Source organism: Myxine glutinosa, chromosome 7 (assembly GCF_964187855.1).
Source record: "Myxine glutinosa chromosome 7, kmMyxGlut1.1, whole genome shotgun sequence".
NCBI lineage: Eukaryota > Metazoa > Chordata > Myxini > Myxiniformes > Myxinidae > Myxine > Myxine glutinosa.
The window spans coordinates 48643309-48658256 of NC_136267.1; the positions used below are offsets into that span (position 1 = coordinate 48643309).

The 14948-nt window shown below is 48.3% G+C and overlaps 1 protein-coding gene across 16 annotated transcripts in view; it reads left to right on the forward strand.

Annotated features, from left to right (window-relative positions):
• Positions 1-14948, forward strand: part of LOC137431202 (pleckstrin homology domain-containing family A member 7) — a 322395-nt gene that overhangs the window by 243271 nt on the left and 64176 nt on the right. For all 16 annotated transcript variants that reach the window (XM_078781655.1, XM_078781650.1, XM_078781654.1 and 13 more), the window contains 3 exons: positions 1070-1226; positions 10212-10654; positions 10813-11054. In XM_078781655.1, the coding sequence (XP_078637781.1) occupies positions 1070-1226; positions 10212-10654; positions 10813-11054 (842 nt within the window). The remainder of the gene's footprint in view (positions 1-1069; positions 1227-10211; positions 10655-10812; positions 11055-14948) is intronic.

Genomic DNA, 14948 nt, shown 5'->3' on the forward strand with positions numbered 1-14948 from the left:
TTTTCATTTTTCCGTTAGATTAATAGTCGTAAAATTTGAATTGAGGTCATTACTTTTCATTAAGCTGATCACCATCGAGATTGCTCCAAAATAATTGACTACCTGCACCACTGACTACAATCATTACCTCCATTAACTCACCAACATTGTTGTCTGTTCCAGCAGCTGCACCTTGATATCGTCCTGCATATTATTAGAGATCTTTGAACGTCTAAGGTTCTTTAGATTAGCAGAAATTTGTATTTCCAGCAGCTTGTTTCTCTCACTCGACAAGGTTAAACAGGCTTTGTAAATACAAGGTTGTCGTCAAAATTCAGATTACACTGAAGGACATGATTATCAAGGCTTGTGTCTGACTATGACATGCTTAGATAAACTCCGCATTGTAATGTGAAATTCTTCAAATTTTATTTTTTAATTTACAAGGTTGATAATATCTGGCAAAATTGCCATGTTATCTAAACGCAGTTTTCAATGCATAATCCAAGCCACTTGCTGCCATCGTTCAATTAAAATTGCAATTAGTGGGGAAAGAAGAAGGTGGGCTACTTCCACGTGGACTGAGGAAGAGCATGACACATTCAGAGAGGAGTGACTATTAAGGGGGTACTTAACTGTAAATTGAAATTACATGTTTTTAGCCATATAATTACCAAGATATTTGATTATACAGTACTCCTCATACCTACACATGCTCTCCTCCACCCCAGCACTTCAGTTCCTCCCTATACCCTTTCCTCCTTCCTCACTACTTAATCATAATAATGTGAGTTCCCTCACAAGGAACGTTGACGCAGGAGGAGGGCATTAAGCCAATCAGAGCCTGTGCTATTCCAAACGTATGGATGCTTGTCTTTGCTCTATCCCACCCCCACCCTTGTCCCCCAACCCCCCCCCCCCCCCCCTCCTCCCACAACAGACACCCACTATTGTACTCTGAAACACCGAGTTGTGATTCTTACTGTGATGTACAGTTACAAGCGGTGACATCCGTTTAATGTTTGAGTTCGGACACCAATAATTAATTGGTAGTATATCTGTGTCTCTTTTGTCTCTGTCCCTCTCCCAGTGTGTCTGTGTCAGAGCTCAAGCCCGAGATGAATCATATACCCAGCATCGAGTATCAGCCTGAAACCCCCACGCTCCCTCCAAAGCCCCCAAACACACCAGCAGAATCTGCAACAGAACCCATTACATTATCTCCTCCACCATCGTTCACACAGGAGGTGTGTTTGGAGCATGGTTAACGGGTTGATGATTTATGAACTACATGATGATAGTAGTCACACTATACTTAATGTGATACATTAGTATTCGATCGGAGGTAAACATACGTGCTGATGAAACCATGATTATGGAGCAAAGGTTAGATATTTTCAAATCATCATGGAGACCTACACACAGACATTGACACACCCAAACGTATGGCATGGCTGCAACCTGTATCAATAACACCTATGACCGCCCGATCTCATCAGATCCCTAAAGCTCAGCAGTCCCGAGTTCAGTTCGCATTTTAAAGGGAAATCTTCATGTAATACTGACCAGATATTGCACGTTGAAGGACGGGAGGACAGCTCATTTGGTAGTGTACTCACCTCTGAAAGGTCTGTTCATGGATTGCTTGCACCATGTGGCTGATTCCGACTGAAAGTCCTGCTGTAGAGCTGCCTGGTGTTGCTGTGCCTTAAGGTAGTATTCCATCATTTGGGGACAGAAAGCCAACTGTATCATCTGCATTTATGTTGTGGACATGAAAGATCCCTTGCGATCTATCAAAAAGATGGCATTACATGCTGAAACTCTGGCCAAATGCCATGCTTAATGACTAAGTGGTATGTGCAAGTTCTTTTGGAAAATAAGACATTTTAATGTAAGAGCAAATTTCAGGTTAGAAAGGTGTAACTACACGAATCATCATCATCATGATGTGTACCATGCTCTATAGCAGTGGTTCCCAACCTTTTTGTAGTTGCGACCCTTTTTTCAAAACCCCGAAACACACGCGGATCCCCCTGCCATCAGCCGTTTCAGTTTTACAAATTTTTCTGAGAAGGAAAAGGGAAGGAAGAGAAAACAATCATTAATTCATCAATTTTTACAAATTTTACTACAATATTCCTTGCACATTATAAAATTCGGGTAATTTTAGTTAGTTAGTCAAACCGAGCTCATCATTTTTTCTCACTGCCATCCATCGTCACACAATCCATGATCGTCATCACTAACATATCATCATCTCTCCAACCTAGCTAGTGGGACGGTTGAGGTTGCATCTGAGCAGCGAGTCTTGGAATTCGTGGCGGGGTTTTTGTAAGAGCCAATCTCATGTCATCCTCGACATCCAATCTGTTCCTGGTCTTCGTTTTGATGTGGACGAGGGTTCGAAAATCCGGCCTTGCAGAGGTAGGTGAAGGCACAGCAGAGTTCTTTGAATAGACGAGTGTTGAGTGCCCCAGCCTTCACGTAATTCACAATTTTGATTACAGAATCGAGCACTTCCCGCAGAGTGGCAGGAAGTGCCTTACTGGCGAGAGCATATCGGTGGATCATGCAGTGGATGCCCTTAGCTTGGGGAGCCAGCTCCTTCACTCTTGTCTGGAATCCTGCCTTCGATCTTAGCATAGCTGGTGCTCCGTCCATACAAACCCCGCACACGTTTCCCCATTGCAGACCTTCGGTATGAAAAAAGGTGGAGACCTTTTCCATGACGTCAACAGCTTTTGTAGTGGTTTCAAGTGCACTAAAGAAGAGGAATTCTTCTTTGATGTCGTCTGAATGAATGTACCTCACGGAGACAAGCAACTGAGAACATGAACTCACATCCGTTGATTCGTCGAGTTGAAAGGAGAACAACGGAGGATCTTTGATTTTATCCAAAACCTGCTCTTTCACATCCATAGACATGAGAAATACGCCTCTGAAGAGTATTATTCGACAAAGATACTTGCTGCATCTTCTTCGCGCTGGCTTCCCCGAGAACGAGCTTCACCATCTTCAACATGCAGGGTTTGATAAGTGTCTCCCAAGTGTCTCTCCAAAAATATAGCCAACTCCACCGGCACAACATTATGTTGTGTGTTCTAGGTATCAGCGAAATGAAAGTTTTGGTAATGTTCCCTTCTCCCAAGGCTACCAAGTTCTCCCAAGGCTTCTCGACCCCCCAGCCCACCCTCCGTGACCCCCTGGGGGGTCACGACCCACAGGTTGGGAACCCCTGCTCGAAAGGGACAGCGTCTGCCAAAACAGTTTCTTGGCTAGGGTTACAATCATGGACGGGTCACCACTCTGCCGAATTACACCAATATTAATAAATTAATAAAACTAATGGGGTATGGATATAACACATATAAGATTGGCCAAATATCTTCCTCCTGTATTTAACTTTGCATGATTTTTCTTGTAGTTATATATTCCTTCTTTTTATGCTCTATTCTTTATTTCTGATTTTATTCATTCATTTCTTCTGGTTTTATTCCTTTATTTATAATCTGATGTTCAAGTTTAAATGTTAATTCGAATTGCACAAATGACAAATTTAAAACACCACGACTGCTGCATTGGCTGTTAGATGACATAAATCTGGGTGACAGATAAATCTGGATGACATAAATAATTCCAAATTGCCTCGTGACCTAATTCGCAGTTGCTTGTTTGTCACGTCACGGCCATGAACAAAACTTTAGTCAAACACTGATTTCACATTGTGCAGTTCACCTTTTAGAATAGACTAGCAGAAGTACCCGGCGTTGCCGGGCGGGGGAAGGGAGGGGAACGGGGGAAGGGGGGGGGGGAAGGGTGGGGAGAGAGGGGAGGGGGAGGCAGGAGAGGAAGGGGAGTGGCTCACGTTTCCGAGTGAATGTGGCTCACGTTTCTGAGTGAATGTGGCTCACGTTTCTGAGTTAAGTGTGATGCTGATTAGGAAGAAGAAGAAGCCTACTACCAAATTCGTACACTTCCGGAATTGTTTGATTTACTCGTATTCAAATGTCTGGTAATTGTTTTGTATTTATTTATGCGAATGTGTACTTGTATATAACTGTCATTCATTTAAAAAGGCACTATCGAGCGATTTGTTTTTTTTTGTTTTTTATCCAATCCAAGATTTTTTTATAATATATATATTTTTTGCCTAAAACACCCCCAGGCACTCACTGATGAACCTCTGAAAGTTTGATGAAGATCCGTTCAGCCATCTCTGAATAAAACGCGGACACACACAGACAACTCACGTTTATATATATATATATATATATCGGGATTTAAATTTAATTCAAAAATTGATCCAGACGTCTATTCTCTTTCAAACATTCAAACCGACAGAGGTAGTTATTTATCACAGCATCTGTAGGATTTTCACCCTTTTACTCAACTCCGTTTCACTGTTATTTGGTGGAGCAAAAAGTTAACTGAGCTTTATAGATATTTAGATTACTTCCTTGACGTTTTTTGTCTTTGGATCAATGCAACTGCTTTTACTCAGGCTTTGGTTCAAATTGCTGTTGCGGCCCAGCGCTGGCTGTATCACCATCTCATGGCTGAAGCTGATTTAGAGTCCCAGAAGGGCAAGCCGTTTAAAGCCTCAAAAGACTTCCATCTACATATCTATACCATAAGAGAGCCTTTTGTCTGTGTGTCTGTGTTGTGGTGCTATGCACACACAACTCGTTTGTTAAGAATGTAGGCCACCACGCGTTGAACAAAACCAAACACTTTATTCTATGCTCACACGTAAGCACTGGGCGGGCTCGACTTTCGAGCCCGCGTATATATCCCGAGGCCACGCCTTGCCCTCGGGCGTGGCCGGTCGGCCGAAAGGCGGGGCATGTATTCCAGTTCAACCCTGAGCCTCATGACTCCTTTGCTCCGGGCGTGGCCCGAGCCTTGCTTCCACGTCCGGTCACTCGCGCCACCCACTGGTGCGTGGAATTATGACCCGCTGGCATTGTGTCCGCCACACGCGCCCCGGAATTCCCGCGCACCTGAAGGGTGAGCTTGCGGGGAGGCCGGATGACCCGGTCGAAACGCCCTCTGGCGATGCGTGCAGGGCTGGGGGGTGGCGGGGTGGGGGGTGCCGGGGGTCTGCCCGCCGGGGGGCGGCCTCGACGCGGAGGCAGAGCTGCTTGCGGGGGGTGGTCCAGGTCGAGGTGGGCCGGCTTGAGGCGGTCTACGGAGATGCGATCTGGAGTACCGCCGATGTCTACGGTGAAGTGCTTGTCCCCGGTCTCCGGCACGTGGAAGGGCCCGTCGTACGGGGGCCGCAGCGGTGCCCGGTGGGCGTCGTGCCGGACAAAAACGTACTCCGCCATGCGAAGCTCCGGGCGACGTGTGAGGACGGGCAACCGTGGTGTGCCGTTGGCACCGGGGCGAACCTCCTGGCGGTCTCCTGAAGGGTGGAGCGCTGTTGCGTCGCGGACCAAGGTGCCGTGGAGTCGGGGATGAATTCGCCCGGTACCTGCAGCGGTTGTCCGAAGACCAGCTCCGCCGAGGACGCACGCAGTTCGTCCTTGGGCGCCGTCCTGAGGCCCAGCAGGACCCAGGGGAGCCTGTCGGCCCAGCTGCCGTCGCGGAGGCTGGCCCGGAGCGCGGCCTTCATAGAGCGATGGAAGCGCTCGCACAGGCCGTTGGCCTGGGGGTGGTAGGCCGTGGTGTGGTGCAGCTTGACGCTGAGCCCTTGTGCCACCGCTCCCCAGAGCTCCGAGGTGAACTGGGGGCCGCGGTCGGACGAGATGTCCGAGGGGGCGCCGAACCGGGCAACCCAAGTGGCGATGAAAGCTTGCGCGACGTCAGCCGCAGCCGCCGCCACCAATGGCATGGCCTCCGGCCACCGGGTGGTGCGGTCCACCATGGTGAGGAGGTGGGTGAAACCCCGCGAAGGGGGCAGAGGTCCCACCAAGTCGACGTGTACATGGTCGAACCGACATTCGGGCACCGTAAACGGGGCCAACGGGGCCTGGTTGTGGCGGTGGACCTTCGCGCGCTGGCACGCGAGGCACGTTCTGGCCCAGTCGCGGACGTTCTTCCGGAGGCCATGCCAGACGAACTTTGCCGCGACAAGCGTCTGGGAGGCCTTCGTGCCCGGGTGGGACAGGCCGTGGATGGCGTAAAAAACTGGGCGCTGCCAGCCAGCGGGCACGATGGGGCGAGGCCAGCCGAGGGAGACGTCGCAAAAGAGGGCAGTGCCCGTGACATCGAACGGTACCTCAGTGACGCGGAGGCCCGTGACGGCAGTCCGAAAGGCCTGGACGTCGGGGTCGGCGGTCTGGTCCGCCGCCATCCGGGCATCGTCGATCCCGAGGTGGACCACGTGTGCGGCGGACTGGGAAAGGCCATCTGCCACCGGGTTGTCCTTACCCGCGACGTGTCGGATGTCCGTCGTGTATTCGGACATGGCAGAGAGGTGACGCTGCTGCCGGGCCGACCACGGCTCGGCGACCTTGGCCATCGCGAAAACAAGGGGCTTGTGATCGACGAAGGCCGTGAACGGGCGGCCCTCGAGAAGATGGCGGAAGTGTCGGACCGCCAGGTGGAGCCCGAGAAGCTTGCGGTCGAAGGTGCTGTACCGGCGTTCGTGCGGGCGGAGCTGCCGGCTAAAAAATGCCAGCGGCTGCCAAGCACCATTCACCCACTGTTCGTGCACTGCGCTCACCGCGTAGTCCGACGCGTCGGTGGTGAGGGCGATTGGTGCATCGGGCGTCGGGTGCGCCAGCATGGTGGCGTTGGCTGAGGCCAGCTTCGCGCCCGCAAACGCCGCGTCCATCTGCTCCGTCCAGGCGATATCACCTTTGCCCGGCTTCCCCCGGAGGGCCTCGTGCAGGGGGCGCCGGAGCTGGGCGACGCGGGGCACGAAGCGGTGCTAAAATTCACCATGCCCAGGAATTCCTGGAGCCCCTTGATCGTGCGGGGGCGCGGGAAACTCCTGACCGCCTCCACCTTGGCCGGTAAAGGGATGGCCCCGTGCCTGGTGATGCGGTGCCCCAGGAAGTCGATGGCGGTGACGCCGAACCGGCACTTCGCGGGGTTGATTATCAGGCCATGCTGGCCCAGGCGTTCGAAGAGCGTGCGGAGATGGAGCAGGTGCTCCTCCCGGGACGCGCTCGCGACTAGGATGTCGTCCAGGTAGACGTAGACGAAGGACAAGTCGCGCATGACGCTGTCCATGAGCCGCTGGAACACCTGGGCCGCATTTTTCAACACAAAAGGCATCCGCAAGAACTCGAAGAGGCCGAAAGGTGTTATAACGGCCGTCTTCGGTACGTCTTCCGGTTTTACGGGGACCTGGTGGTAGCCCCGGATGAGGTCCACCTTGGAAAAAATGGTCGTTTTCGCCAACCGGGCGGAAAAGTCCTGAATGTGCGGGACCAGGTAGCGGTCGGGGGTGGTGGCGTCGTTGAACCGGCGGTAGTCACCACACGGCCGCCATCCGCCACCGGGCTTGGGCACAATGTGCAGCGGTGAGGCCCATGTGCTGTTGGAGCGCCGGTCGATGCCCAGCCGCTCCAGCGTGGCGAGTTCCGCTTTCGCAACGGCGAGTTTCGTTGGGTCGAGGCGGCGCGCTCGGGCATAGACCAGTGGTCCGACGGTGGGAATATGGTGTTCCACCCCGTGTTTGACGGCCACCGCTGAAAAGGTGGGCCGCGTGAGTGCCGGGAAACTGGCGAGGAGGCGGGTAAACTCGTCCGCTGCCGGAAGCGTACAGACCAACCTCGCCAGGACGGAACCGCTCAGCAAGCCACTTGGTAAGCCGCTCGGTGAGCCGCTCAGCGAGCTGCTCAACGAGCCGCTCAGCGAGCAAGCGTGCGAGCTGAAGGTTTCAGCCTGGATGAGGCGTCTGCGCTTAACGTCCACCAACAGCCCATGCGCACAAAGGAAATCTGCACCGAGCAGGGCCATTGGCACGCTGGCGGTGACGAAAGACCATTGGAAACGCTGTCCCCCGAACCGCAGCGAGAGACAACGCTTCCCGAATGTGCGGATGGGAGTTCCGTTGGCGGCGAGCAAGGCGGGCCCCGGCCCGCGGCTTGCTTTTCGGACGCGGAGGCAGGGAGGACGCTTACCTGCGCTCCAGTGTCGCACAGAAATCGACGACCAGACGAGGTGTCTGTGATGAAAAGGAGGCTGCCGGAATGGCCGACGCTCATGGCCGCAAGTGAGCACCGGCCCGCTCGTTTCCTGACCCGTCGAAAGAGCACGGCGGGCGGCACGCCCTGGCCTTGTGGCCGAACCTGGCATGATAATATCACCAGGTTTGCCCCGGTGGTGGCTGCCGCGTCGGTCGTGACGGCGGTGGTGGGCGGGGCATAGCAGCGGCCACGAGGGCATCAGGGGGCGCTGAAGCCTCCGCACCGGGATCCAATACGGCAGCGCTATACGTCGGCCGCGTGTCGCAGGCCGCGAAAAATTTGTCCGCCTCTCTGGCCAGGGCGTGGGGTTCCGTTATGGCCGAACCGGCCAGCGCGAGCCGCACCTGCGCAGGTAGCTGGCGGAGGAAAAGCGCGCGGGAAAGGAAATCCGGGCGTTTATCTCCAAGAAGGGACAACATATAGTCCATCCGAATGGACGGTCGTGTGTCGCCGGGGGCGGGAAGGTCAAGGAGGCGGTCGGCGCTGTCGGCCTCCGTGAGCCCGAACGTGGTGAGGAGAAGTCGTTTGAGCGACGCGTACTTGTGGGCGCCCGGCGGATGCCGAAGGAAGGACACGACGCGGGCGGCAGTGCCGGGCCCGAGGGCGGCGACCACGTGAAAGTACATGGTGTCGTCCGCTGTGATGCCCCGGAGCTGGAATTGGGCCTCGGCCTGCACAAACCAAACGTCGGCCTGTGCTTCCCAGAACTCCGAGAGTTTGATGGCGACAGCGTTGGTAGCCATGGCGCGTTCAGGGGTCAGCTACGGCTGAACCAGTCGGGGTCACCAGTGTGGTGCTATGCACACACAACTCGTTTGTTAAGAAGGTAGGCCACCACGCGTTGAACAAAACCAAACACTTTATTCTCTGCTCGCACGTAAGCACTGGGCGGGCTCGACTTTCGAGCCCGCGTATATATCCCAAGGCCACGCCTTGCCCTCGGGCGTGGCCGGTCGGCCGAAAGGCGGGGCATGTATTCCAGTTCAACCCTGAGGCTCATGACTCCTTTGCTTCGGGCGTGGCCCGAGCCTTGCTTCCACGTCCGGTCGCTCGCGCCACCCACTGGTGCGCGGAATTATGACCCGCTGGCATTGTGTCCACACACAGTGTCACCATTTCCCTCAGAAGGCGGAAGGGACCTTCGTCAAACATTCAGAGGTTCATAAGTTAGTGCCTGGAAGTGTATTAAGCAAAAAACAAAGGGGGATGTTCAGGGAGGGGCGGTGGGGGGGGGGGGGGGGGTTTCCATCGCTTTGTAGTGCCATAACCTTTGTAGCTATGTGAAAGGTAGTATTAAATGATCCCAGTGTGTGTGTGTGTGTGTGTGTGTGTGTGTGTGTGTGTGTGTGTGCGTGCGTGCGTGCGTGCGTGCGTGCGTGCGTGCGTACGTACGTACCCATTAAAAATAGGAAAAAAAACAAATAGATTTCTTCAAAATGCCAACAGGTTTAGAACGTCACTGGGCAACGCCGGGTACACCTGCTGGTCCTTGATAGGAGTGCAGGCACTGCCACCTTCTAACAATGATAATTGAGAGATTGGGCGTTTTTCACTCACATTGTATACATCTCTCCAGCAGCCTGTTTTTTGTGTGCAACACAGATTTAAGGTTGTCATACACCAATGCAGGAAACAAACAAAAAAGTAACCCAAAAAGTATTCAGAAATGTGTCTTTGTGTAGTTTGCCACCTAGTGGTAAGGATAATCCTCGCCATTTATTTTTACTAGTAGAATATCTATTTTGAATAGTTGTTCTCCCCACCCCGTTCCCAGGAGAGAGGTACCCCCACCCCACAGTCTGAAATACTTGCATATATGGGTCAAAATGAGTGCACCGACCAGTAATGCACGTGTTGTTGTGGAGTTCTTTGAAAAACTTATTTTGAAAGCTTACTAACTTAAATCCCCCCCACACCCTCACGTCACAAGTGGATTACTCACCGCATCTCTAGAAGAGTAGAGATCCATTCTCTTTGCAATAAACAAAATATTATCATAAGCTTGATATCAGATTACATAATGTCATTTGCACAGTACTGACACCATTTCTAACATTCGTACATTGACCTTCACTACAACCTTAACAGGTGCTGGAATCTGTGAGTGCATTGCCATCGTTGTCAGGACGCTTCCCAAAGGGCGAAGATGATGTTGCTGATTCACAACCTGTGACACCGGCTGAAAATATCAATGCCAGAAGCGACAATGATCCAGCGGTAGATGGTCGAGTTTCTTCATCTCTTGCCCTTCCACAGTCTACACAATCGCGGGACAAGATTGGAGACGCTTTGCAAGTCCCAACTCCACGTACTCGCATCGCTGTTAGCAGCAGCCTCACGGCTCTTAACACCACTGAAGGACTGGGATTTAGAACACTTGGGGGTGTCAGGAACTTGGGGGATGTTGGTCTCGCGGCCAGCCAGGGTTCATTGGGCAATTCTGAACGTGACAGGCAAAAGAGAAACTCGATGCTGCAGCTGGAGCAGTGGGTGAAGTCTCAGAAAGAGAAAAATGAAGTGGATCGGATGAGGTATCAGATTAATTTTCCTCTAATCTCCCCCCACATCCCCGCCTCCTTCCCGTCCACCTTCCCTTCATCTTCCTTTACATGTGCTGAACATTACCTTCACTGTAACTTACTCCTTTCCCATTATTCACATCCTGCCTTGTCTCTATCTTCTTATTTAGCATCGTGTCCACGCAAACGCTGCCACGTCACATGCCCAGCCATCGACAATCCCTTTGCCTTGTACCGATATTGGACGGCTTCTCCTCTTTACCCCGGCGGCCGAGGCGTCCGGGAAGTGTTGCCAGTGCAGACCTTCAGAACCCGGTCAGACTACCAGGGACGAGTGATAATCCGGGCGGTCAGGTGAACACAGAGCTGCAGGAATGGAGGCAAAGGCAGATGCGGCGGCACGGCACACCAGGTCAGAGAACACTCTTGACTTTTGAAATAATTATAGTTTTTATAAAAGTAGTGCTGTATGTACTTCATGCATTACTGTCACATTTCTGACGATGTCCAGTTTCAGCCTTTTTGGGAAGATGGAAGGTTGAATGGGAGGGAGGGGGCAATGTCTGTCGAGATAAATGTCGAAGGTATTTGGGTAGTGGCAGGATGTGGTGTCGCTGTTTGCTCATTCGTTTCAAATCTCGCTATGTTATCAGATTTCATCTTTCCACCTCTCCCCATGGGCTTTCGCCCCTGAATGAAATTTGTTCAGCTGTTGCAAATTGACCTCGCACAAACACCTGACATCCTTGCCCTTGAGGTGAATATCAAACATTGCATCACTTTTACTAAGATTGCAGATTTTATTATCGATGAAAGGAGCAAAATAGCAGTGTTGGCCACGCGATGGTGACGTTACATTGGCATATTGGTGGTATTCTGCTCAATCCAGCTAAATCCAACAGTATTACACATTTAAATTCCAATTTCACCAGACTCAGTGGTGTAATGGGTTCGAGGGTCCGCTCCGAGTCTGGGAGGTCGACGGTTCAAATCCTTGCTGAGCCAGACCAATGACTTCAAAAATGGTACGTGCTGCTTCCTTGCGTGATGTTCAGCATTTAAAAGTACAGAGCACGGACAATCCCCACCGCTTGACATCCATGGGGAGGAGGAAAGTCCTCCTGAGGAAATGCCCTGCTGAGTGCGGTGAGAAAGACGTCGCTGGGACCCAAAGTACCTCGGGAAGTGACGGAACTTCGCCCCAAGCTCAGTGGCTGTGTCTCTCTCATATAACAGTCCTGTGTTGCATCTCGTATATTCGTCTGTATGCTCATGTGTATGTTGCAGCTCCACTTAGAGCCTTACATCCTGTTAAAAATAAAACCTTCGTGAAGTCAAGCACATCAGAAGACTGCCACGTCACGACTACGAGTAGATTGTCTGTAAAAACTGAGCTTGGTTATTAACCACCCTCACGATGAGGATAATCTGCTTGTCTCCACCTGGTCCTCTCCACACGAGATGCTAGTCCACTTATTATGGTTTACATACCGTAAAATGGGGTGAATAGGGACACAAACTGAAAAAGGTTCGGAAACTTTTTTTGCTGAAAATTGATAACCATACTGATTTGTTGATATTTGGGTTGAAAGTGTTCTCTTGTTTTTTTAAAAAGCAAATTATAGTCCCTATTAACCCCATATATGGGTTAAATAGGAATAAATAGGATTTTTATGGCTGTCCCTATTCACCCTGTTTTACGGGTGAATAGGGATAGTCACTAATACACAAAAAAAAAAAATCAACAAATAGGGACAATTTGGAGAAACCTTTTATCCCATATTTTTTTTCATTGGCACCATGGTTTATATTATGGGTGCATATTATGTGCATCCATCTGAGCGATCAATTTAGCAATAAGTTGGAAACTCAGGATTGTTTCTTGATTGTTATTTTTTTGTATTAGTGACTGTCCCGATTCGCCCGCAAAACGGGGTGAATAGGGACAGCCATAAAAATCCTATTTATTCCTATTTAACCCATATATGGGGTTAATAGGGACTATAAGTTGCTTTTTAAAAAAACAAGAGAACACTTTCAACCCAAATATCAACAAATCAGTATGGTTATCAATTTTCAGCGAAAAAGTTTCCGAACTTTTTTTTCAGTTTGTGTCCCTATTCCCCCCATTTCCACGGTACTTAGTTTGTTGCAGGAAGTTGTTATCAGTGACCATCAGTCCTATCCTTCTCAAGCACTATCTACTGAAAAGTTTAAAAAAAAATAATTTGCAGGTATCAGTTTCTTCTTTGTTTAACCATTTTATTGACAGCAAAGCTCGAATTCTGACAATATGCTGAGTAGTGTATATATGTTGCTTCTGGGACACTCTCATTTTCCCATTGACTTACATGTTAATTTTTCCCCTCCCTCATTGCCCCTAAACACCTCTATTTCTCTCACCCTGTTCTTTACGAACCTTCTAACCTTTTGACATGTTATCCTTATTCATTAGACCACTTAAACAATGGTCCTTCTGTGTGAACCTGTGATCCTTCTGACCTTATGGACCTTTTAACCTTTTACTCTTAATATCATCTGGTGAATCATCTTTGACCCACTCAAACAACGACCCTACAAATATTTGTTTATGCGTGGGAAATAATTTAATTCTCTTGCCACTCTCTTCACCATCTAATATATTAACAAAAAATATGTTTGAGTTTGGTTCTTTATTAAGATATTTTAACTGAGCTAAGATAAAATGGTAAACCTCCCTCAATGTTCTTGTTTGAGCGCCTCCAGTGCCACATACGATTTTTAAATTAAAGTATATATTTTCCTGACAACCATCAAAGTTTTCCGTCCACTCAAAAATATTTCCATCTTTTTTACCCAATTCACCGGTATTTAAATTAATTCTCTTATTTGTTTTGTAAATTGTTTTACCAGTTGTCTTTTCAATTATACCTATTTGATATTTTTCACATTCGTTATGTTTACCATTTATATACCAAGGTTGATTACACCTCCACTCTTTAGTCTGGTTGGTACTTGGTTCTATCATTTATATAATAGTAAAAAAGGCGGCGGTAGCCCGTTAAAATCCCTAACCCCCCTTTTTAACTTATCACTTATATACTTATATAACCATAAGGGAGACTATCAATTCCATTTTCTAAAATAAACCTCTTATCATCAAAAGCCCCCAATGCTTTCTTATTCATCTCTTCTGAATATAATTTATGTTTATAACTTCTTATTCCATTAATCTTTCTAAACTCTTCTTTCTTTGTTGTTAAACAGTTATAATAATCCTTAAAGTTTATTGTTTCTTTAATAACATTTTTCTTTACACCTTTTAACTTCTTATCAGTCTTTTCGACGTTATTCACAATGTATTTATAAGCATAAGCCTTCGACCTCAATCCCACAAATTCACTCATGACATTTCCCCCTAATTCATCCTTAAACTTTCCAATCACCTTTTTATTTTTAGAAGAGAACAACTCACTCTCTGGACTGTAATTACTAGTGTCATAGATATTAATGTCCTTTTTCATGTCTGAATAAACATCATCAGTATTAATTTGCAAAATAAAACTATCTGTATCCATATAAAGTAGATTAACATCATTTTGATATTTCTTCCTCAAGTTATTATAAAAGTAATCATACATTAATGACTTTGATAAATCAAGAATTGATGTTCCAATATAAATAGGTTTGTCCATTTCAATACTCTCTTTAATCAAATGGATCGCACAAAAGTTCTCAGTAAAGACCTCAGCTCTAGTAAAACTCGGTCTATTAATTAATTTTGATGCTTGTTTCCAAGATGTTGATAGTCTGATATTTTGTCTTTTCCTCACATTTTCCATGGTCTTACCAAAGACCGCATTATTCATCAATTTATAAAAGTCTTTCTCAAAATCTGTTTTTGACTCTGTTCTTCTTTGTGTATTAAAATCAATGTACCCCTTTAACCAATGACTTTGATTGAACTTTAGAACCCTATGGATCTTCTCTATTCTTAGACCTTTTGATAAATATTGTCGCAAATTTCTTTGGTGTAGAACATAATTTTTCTTGTTATATAATGTAGTAAGTAATTTTTCTGTTGATTCACCTATATTAAATGATTGTTGATAATCACTTAACCACTCCTTCTTTGGACTTTCCTTTTCACAAGCAAATGGGAGATCTTTGTGTAGGTTATGAAGTTCCTCTGGATATTTCAAATTGACCTCAAAATAATAACCAACCTTTGAATCATCCAATTCTTTTTGTGTAGAGATACATACATCTTGTAAAACCTTTTTGTAATCTTTTTCCTTTACCCATCTAAGTTTTCCATAAGGAAGAG